General features: G+C 43.2%; 1 protein-coding gene across 2 annotated transcripts; it reads right to left on the reverse strand.

Moving 5' to 3' along the window:
* Positions 1–1,765: 1,765 nt before the first annotated feature.
* On the reverse strand, positions 1,766–8,093 carry COMTD1 (catechol-O-methyltransferase domain containing 1). Of its 2 annotated transcripts, none has more exons than XM_059477172.1 (7): positions 7,969–8,093; positions 6,575–6,699; positions 5,487–5,592; positions 4,611–4,729; positions 4,309–4,363; positions 2,650–2,783; positions 1,766–2,152 (listed from the first exon to the last, which is right to left on the reverse strand). In XM_059477172.1, exons 1-7 carry the CDS (start codon positions 8,048–8,050, stop codon positions 2,000–2,002), a joined length of 774 nt encoding a protein of 257 aa, XP_059333155.1. In that variant the 5' UTR covers positions 8,051–8,093; the 3' UTR covers positions 1,766–1,999. The 2 variants fall into 2 exon arrangements, with proteins under 2 accessions (XP_059333155.1, XP_059333156.1); XM_059477173.1 differs by lacking the exon at positions 7,969–8,093 and adding an exon at positions 7,481–7,586.
* Between the last annotated feature and the right edge of the window lie 544 nt (positions 8,094–8,637).

Raw genomic sequence — 8,637 nt, forward strand, 5'->3', positions numbered from 1 at the left:
CATTTTTGGCTCAGCTTCACTGGGAGGATTCTTGCAACCTGGAAAATATAGTAAAAGAGTTGCAGTCTGTGATTGATGACTTCCAATGACTTCTCCATGTCGGGGAAAGGCCACCATGGTACTTTTAGGGCAGGGTATTTATTCTTAACAGCTTCTAGCTTGCACAAGTTTATCAGCTGTTAGCCTCTGAAAGCAGGAAAATTTGAGAAGATACCCTTGCTGTTAAAGTGTCCCATTTTGTGTTTTTAACCCTTAGGATTCTTTTGGCATGTACTGACAAAGTAAAACTGTAAAGTAGAACATGGCCAGAAGCTCTGCATGCAGAAGTGTAATGATCCTGTACCCTTCTTTAGCCACTCCATCTGAGGGCTGTTATAGCCACTAAGAATTTAATAAGGTATCATTTCTTTTATGCAGAGAAGAAATTTGAGGAGTGCAGAGGTTTGAAGTTCTGAGGGTAAATCTGTACTCAGAAAACAAATTGGGCAAACTTCATACCCTGTTTAAATTCTCCTTTAAGGACAACACGCACCTTGTCCTGGCCTTCTCCCAGACATGGATTTTGCAGCCAGTCCTCAATTAAGCAGATCCTGATATGCTTTGCTGAATCAGGGTTTGAAGTGGAAGTGACAGAAATAGAATTGAGATCTCCTCAGTCATAACCCTACTCTGAAGCCATCAGGCAATGCTTCCTTCCTTCATTGCTCTCCACCGCAATATGCTATGGCAAGTGTCTGAGACAGGCAAGAGCCATGCTCTGAACTTTGCCCCTTACCAGAACCCAGCCAGTCAGCTGAAATTTCAAAATATGAGCCAAGTAGACAGTCCTAAACATTCTGAGACAAGGAATCTTTGTCCCCCAGTGTCTCAAGTCATTCAAGTGCACTGTTTAAGCAAATGGACAAAGTATTCTCTTAGTTCTGATACAGCTTCCCTTCAGGATGTCAACAAAACTGAACATTCCTCTATACATATGATACCCAGTGTTATCAGTACCCCAAAAGAGTTACCAGTGAAGCTTTTGCCTGTAAAATCCTACTTAATTTCCTTATTTAATCAATTTTTATCTGTACTAAAGAATTGTGGGCTGAAATTTTGTTACGTGCTGCCTAGGGAAGGGAATCTCTGTTTGAACAGGCAGTTCACAGCTGTATTGCATCCTCATACAATCAGGATCCTTCTGAAGGCTTGCCACCAATGCTCTGTGCTTGCATCTTTCTAGGAAACAAGCATCTAGCAAGTTGCTTCTTTGAGGGGGCAAGGGGGAGTGACACAGGAAAGAGGCAGAATTGTTTTGCTTTTCTTCTTGCCCATTTGCTTTTCCTCATACTGACTTAAAAAAAAAATCTATCTGCACTGTTACCTAGGCTAAAGAAATCCAGTTCTCGTGCAAAAAGGTTTTAGAGAATAGTTACTGTATTGTGAATACTGTTTGTCCTTTGGCAAGCTTTTAAAAGCAACTTTTTTTTTCAGCAACTTTTTTTTTTGAGGCTTGTTCTGTAGTATCCTTCAAAGATAAGGAACGACTTAGAATATTTTTAGTCTGGGAAGGCTAGCAATCTCCTTGATGTCATTTCATTAAAAATCCATTTTTCTATTATGGCTATAAACATTAATAAACTGCACTTCTTTTCCTTTTGATGGTACTGACTGATTATTCCACTGCTCAAGAGGCTCTTCTAGGACAGAAGATTACTTTGTTGCATTGAGGCACTTGGATAATCTATACAGGAGGAGTTTTTCAACCACTGTCTTACAAGGACAATTTCACATAAGTTTATTTCCTTTATTACAATTAAAGTAAGAAACCATAGAAGATCTCATAATAAATCTCTCTTCTCTACTTAGTTGCCCTTAGGATCCAGATGCTCCTAAAGTCTACTTTCCCAGGCTATGCTATCCAGTGGATATATAGGTTAAATTGAATTTTTTATACTGTTCCACCTCCATTTTTCCTGATGATTTGATTGATATTTCCCATCTGCTGGGCTTCCTCGAGTTACAACTTGAATGCTAATGTGACTCCATCTCCCACTGGGAGCATGCTGATATTGACACGTGCATCTCTGAGAAGCTTCTCATTGAGGTGGTGGATACTCTGCGCTGCCAAGTCATCCTTCCTTGGTTTTAGCACCTTTCCATTCCAAAAGACCTATTGAAAAAAGAAATGTGATGCACCTCCTTCATTCTAATATGGTCCTTGGACCACAAAGGAAGCTTTGGAAAAGTTCCTGTACATTTCTTAGAGATTGATATTATTTGTTGTATTTCAGACATCTTAATGGTCTCTGACATGGAACTCTCAAAAGTAAGTGGGACTGAGAGTCCACAGGCCTTGCTAATTGTACTTCTACTGTAGATTTGAAGCCAAAATAAGTTTAATATCCTTTTTTTCTTGTAATAGTAGTTAATTGATAACTATTAATGTTACTGATTACAAGTGCTACTTTTCATCTTGTGTCAGTACTGTACATAGCCTACAAGACAAACAAGAATAATACAGAGCATTCTCTGTAATGAATAACAAAAAATTTCTATGATTTCTGTTAGTGTTTTATATAGCTTACTTAAAGAGTTTACGTTGAATTTTCTTTTTGATTGTGTTATGTGTAACTGCCTGTGCATTACCATCAGAACTGCAGTACTTACATTATCAATGGCTATTATTCCCCCTTTCTTTATGAGGTGAAAGCATTTTTCATAGTACTCATTGTAGCTTTCTTTATCGGCATCAATGAAAGCGAAGTCAAAGGTTTCAGCTTCTCCATTGGCCAACAGTTCATCTAGATGAGCAACACAGTGAGTTGTTATACCCTGGTTAGTGCTGTGTAGGAGGAAGTAATCCATTTGTGTCAAAGCTCTCATTAAATGTTTTCTGCTGCCTTGACCAGGCAGCCTATTCCTTCACAGGTAATTACTAGAAAAGCTTATCCCACAGAAACCAATCTAGACATTATGTATGCCATAAAACACAGTTACTGAGGTCTGCATGCTTAGGAGTTTGTGGAGTAGCTCCAAACCTGAAGGATCCAGCTGGGACTGCTGAAAGGTACAGCAAAAACAAGTCAAGCACTTTGAAACTGGACATACTCTACACCTTCAGCTTTTTTTCAGCTGAGAACTGTTTTCTTGAGTGGATTAGAATTTTTCTCACTTTATGAACAGGTTCTAAAAGCTAATCTTTGCTTGCAGATCAAGGGCCATGACAGAGGTCATGAACAACCCTGTCAGAGATATTTGCAGCAAAAAACTGCTGTAAGTAGTCCCTCTCTGGGCCAAGTCAAGTAGAATTCAGTTTTAAGTTCTCCTAAACAGATTTCTTGACTGAGAATTCCAAATTGCCAGTTTCAGAGGAGGTGATTTCTGTCTCCTAAGGTCCTCTGACACCCCTCTGACTCGCCCTTAGCCTCTGTCAGCAGATCATCATTCTGTCTGAAGCAATGCCTGGACAAAGCATTGCTTTGACAGACTTCAAGGAGTGTGCATACCAACTAACTGCCTGTATTTGCCTCTTTAGAAAGGATGGATTGGAAAGTAATACAAGGTTATCAGGTGTGGATCCAGTAAATACCTTTGCTGGAAATCTTCTGCATCCAACAATCCTAGAAAATGTATTGTATTTTCAGAACATATATTAGTATTTCCTCTGCCTCACATTTTCTCTTTCCTTGAATAAGAGAAGTCATTGCCTCACTAATGGCCTTGTATGCTTTTGGCATGTCCTAAATTTGAACTACTCTGAACACAATTCAGCCTAAAAGATACCCTTCTTTTAGTTTTGGGACCCCAAGTGGTAAGATGGGAAAAAATAGTCCTCTCTGGCGATACCTACTGGATCACTCCTTGCGGGAACCTCCAATTCTCAAGAAACTGCATCTGGTCAGTATTTATGGGCTTCTGAATTTTTTCTGCACCTCAGCCCTTTCAGGGAACTCTTCCTTTCTTAACAAAGGAATACTTGCTTAGAATGGACAATGCTAAGAGAAATTTGGCTTTGTTTGGTTAGTCTGTTTTATTCAGCTTTCCAGAAGCAGTATAGTATTTGATAAATTAAACAAAGTGATGGACAGGACAGGTGAGTGGCCAGTACAGCCCACAACACAGGACAAGCATTTTCTTCCTCCCTACTAGTAGGTAGGAAAACTGTGAACTCCTAAAGATTTTTACTTTTTAATACAAGAGAAGCTGCCTCCCTATTAGCAAAAGGGATCACATTCACAACCATATTTGGTCTTAAATTTCATCACTATTGCATCCCTCTTCTATTTCTAGGGAAGGGGAAACAATCTGTTATTTCAGGTTACTTACCAAGTGTTTGAATTGCTGGCTTAATCCGCAGGTCAATTTTATGCTCTACTCCTGCCTAAGATGAAAAAGAACAGTGTTAATGGTAGGCTGTTAGTAGCCTGTACTCAGGGAGTGACTGGGGTTCAGATAGTTTTCCTATTATTTCTGGATTCCAAACACCACTTATTTTTCTTCCCAAACAGAACTCTATCAGCCTCCTTTAATGGTAAGAATATTTCTGTGTGAATTTGCAAGTCTAAAACACAAGATCTCTTCACATGTAAAGATAGCTGTCCCCATTGTGTACAGGAGATGCTGCTTACCTCCTTCCACAGCGGCCTTCCAATTTTGGCATAGTCCTCATTTATATCACAGGCAATAACTTGGCCATCATCTGGCAGGAGAAGTGCCATACTCACGGCATTATAACCTGTGAACACACCTAGGAAAACCATAAGAGACATCAACACTTATTGTATTGTGGAAAAAGGGTTACAGGGCTCTCTTTAGGAATAAAATCCCCAAAGGAATCAAGGATGGCAATTTGTTAATAGACAGTAAAGATTTTTCATTTTTCCTTCCATTTTAATGTAATGGTAGGTTGAGAAGAAGTTTTTTTTTTTAGCAAACTTCAATGTTAGCTTTTTCCAAAAGGCTCATGGCCATACAAAGCAGATTCTGGTCTTGAATGTGTAACCTAGAGAGACTGGATGGGCAGCAAAATACCAGGGAATTGTAACAGCCAGGCCAAGAATGAAGGTGGTGGGAACCCATACCTGGCTGCTCAGCGTCAGCCTGTCTTTTAGGAGATCCTGGTAATATAGGTATTCAAGCAAAGTGGATTTGATACAGGGCCTGTGCTGCAAAATCTCTTCTTCTAGCAAGAAAATGGTACAGGAAGGACAGAATACACCCTGTCCTACAATTGTTGAAGACTCAAGAGATCCATTTAGCTCAGTTTTTCAGATTGCCTCAGAATGGATGAGCCATCCATCCTGACGCCAGAACTATTTAATGCACAGTTAGACAAAGTGGCAACCAAGTGCAAATCAGACACTCCTTTTCATGCTGTAGTTTGCCCACCTGCTTGCTGACAGTTCTGCAGTACCTTCCTGTATTTGGATATTTTATGTTGAACATGGCTGTATTTGGAGAGTGATAATCAAGAGTTTTATTTTACTACAAAGTGACACTCTTACCTATTTCAATAACTTTCTTGGCTTTAATGAGTTTGGCCAAATTTGCCATAAGCTGAGCCTCCTCACAGGACACCATCATTCTGCCATGGGGATGATCAGCAGTGAGCTAGGAAAGGGAAAAATCCAAACATATCACATCAAACAAAAACCAACCTACCAATATCCTAAAGAAAAAAAACGCAGTGAAACTCCAGGAAAAACAGACACCTCTGTCTTCTCATTTTAGACTGCTTTGTGGATGGAGCTAGATGGAGCCATCTATGAGCCAGAAATTGGCTTGAATTTAACTATAAGTAAGGAGGATGTTATGTGTGTCATAAGCAGAGGATATTACCATGGCTGTGGCAAATGCAGCAATATTTGTAACTAAATGAAGAATCATAGAGGAACTCTGACTGTGAAAGTCCTTTATTTCTGTGAATTTGTGCAAACAGATGCACTTCCTTTAAGATGTGTAGAATGCTTTAATGAACTGCTAGGTTTGTGTCTGCCAAAGGTCAGACCACGTAGTCTGGGCTACAGAATACAAACTTGGAGAATGTGTGCCCATGCCAGGGTGGAAGGGCTCTTGGCACTGAGGAATGGGCAATGGGAGAAGCAGGGCTGTGCCATGACCATTGAAGGGAAAGCGTATCTTCCTATTTTCTGTCTTCTGATAGGGATCGTTCCAGCCAACCTGTTCCAGCAGTTAGCATTTAATTTCTTTTATACAAGAACAGTTTGTCTCACCTGAAATGACTCAAACCTGACTCAGAATATCTCATCTCATCTCTGACACTGCAGCTTGATGGAAGGCATCACTTCTCTGAGCTACAGGGTCCTTACATGCCAACCAAAGTGAACAAAAGTCATTTGTTCAAGTCCAAATCAAGTGCAGCCCTGACACGTGGCCTTGGGAGCCGAGGATAGAAAGACATGTCTACAATGTATGCCAATACTATTAAATAGTCATGTAGGTAGCCCTGAACATAGAAGAGTCTGGGTATTACCAGTTTAAAAAACCCCTCTAGTGGGTATGCAAATGAGAGGGAAGAGGGAGATGTGACCAGGATCCCAGCAGCTCAGGACAGGGTGTGGGTGATACTGACCAGACGCAGCTTCTTGAGAATTGGATGTTCCCGCAAGGAGTGATCCAGTATGTATCGCCGGAGAGGACTATTTTTTCCCATCTTACCACTTGGGGTCCCAAAAATGAAAGAAGGGTATCTTTTACCTACCAAGAAATAAGTAATAAGAACTTCTACACTTTTCAGTTATTGCCATTTTAAATAAAGTAAATATTGAAGTATTACCAAAGGTTAAAAAGTTCTCTGCTCTAAAACAGCCATGAAAATGGAAAATGCAACATAGCTGGACAACCAGGTGGACTATAATTTTTTTTCCATTCTCCTTTTTAGTCTCTAAGATGTCCATTCCAGGCCTCCAAACACTGAAAGGGAAAGGCTTTAGTACTGTGTTTTTCAGTGGCCAATGTGATGGTTACAAACTGCCATAATCTTACAGGAAAAGTAACCCCATCAAAACTCAAAGGGCAAGTTTAAAGAGAGATAAATGAATGAGGTGCACAATTTTCTTAGTCTGTGGGCCTTCTTTTGCAGATGAATAGAGGCCACCGGGTTTTAGCTCCATCAGCTGATGTGTCTTCTCAAACCCTGTGCTCTCCTCATGATGCTGTCCTGCCTTCCAGCCTGGGGAAATGTGGTATTGCAAAATGCCTTGTTTAGCATGGAACCAGTATGCAGACAAAGTAGGCGCTGAAAGCTGAAGTTTCAGTACATGTCTGCTCAAACACAGAACTGACTGCAGCTTTCATGCCCAATGTTTCTTTTACCAAATGGATTAACTATTTTGAAGAAATAACAACAAATTCATTTCCACATCTCCTGGTAGTTGTCTGCTAGACAGAACGCTTTTATTTCGAGGGGTTTATTTTCTATTAATGGTTCTATTTTATAGACGATCACGCCGAGATGTAAATGATTTCAACAACTTGCCTTAAATCAAAGATTAAGTAATGCCCGCGTTTCAAACTCAACAGCAGTCTCCTTCCCCTCCTGGATCGTGGGCTCGTTCTTCCGGTGTCCCCGGGGGATGAAAGCGAAACTGCCACCAGAACAATGCTGTGCGCAAGGACCACACCCCGGCCTCTCCGGGCTGGCCGAGCAAACGCAGGCAGGGCACCGGGCGGGGAGCGTGTTCTCGCTTTCGCTGGACTTTGTCCCCGGCCCCACACTGCGGTAGCTAGATTACAGGGAGCGGCTTGGGCTCTCAGAACATCATTCCATTTACTGCAGCAGCTCAGCAAAATAAATCTCTGCCCGCACGGCAGCCCCAAGGGGTCTGCTCCCTGACCGCCCCCGGGACTCCTGCCCGCCCTGGGAGGGACCCGCCGGGCGCTGCGCTTCCCGTCCCGTCCCCGGGGCGGACACGGGGTAGGCGCAGCCTTCACGTCTCGTGTATGTGGCTGGGGGGCGCCGCTTACCTGCAAGCACACCCGCGGCAAAGGCGACCCCCAGCATCGCCGTCCCCACGGCCACTTCCTTGGGCACGCTGAGAAGCGGCATTTCGGAGCCGGCAGCGAGGGGAGCGGCGCCGCCGGGTTACGCGGGGCGGTGCGGGGCGCTCCGCCTGCCGCGAGGGCGGGGCCGCGCTGCCCGGGGCCGGCTTCGGCTCGGCTCGGCTCGGCCCGGTGGCGCTGGGGGTCCCCGCGAGCCGGATCCTGGGCTGGCTGCGCTGGCGAGAGCGTGGGTCACCCGCGGGAGGTGTGCGCCTTCCTCTCGGTGACATACTCGGCTGTGGTGCGTAAAGTGACAAAGACAGCGCCCGGGATTTGTGCCACCACCTCCTCAGGGGCTGGTTGTGGTACAGCTTCACTGCAGTCTTCGTTTTAAAACACACCCAAGTGTGCTCGTATGGGCTGTCATAGAGCTTTTCACAGAAATACGCTCGTAAGAGGCTTGGTACTCCAACTAGCCCGGGCAGTGAGCTCTCTCCTTCCCCTAGAACACAGGTTTCTTTGCACCTGAGGCGTGAGCAATTACTCGTCAAAAGGCATGTAAGATTTTGGAATTTTAGTCTTGTGACCTGTCAGTCTCCAGGTGAAAGGAGTCAAGGAGGATTCTCCAAGGGAGGGGGAATGGGGCCTGGTTTC

This window comes from Ammospiza nelsoni, chromosome 8, assembly GCF_027579445.1.
Source record: "Ammospiza nelsoni isolate bAmmNel1 chromosome 8, bAmmNel1.pri, whole genome shotgun sequence".
NCBI classification, from domain to species: domain Eukaryota; kingdom Metazoa; phylum Chordata; class Aves; order Passeriformes; family Passerellidae; genus Ammospiza; species Ammospiza nelsoni.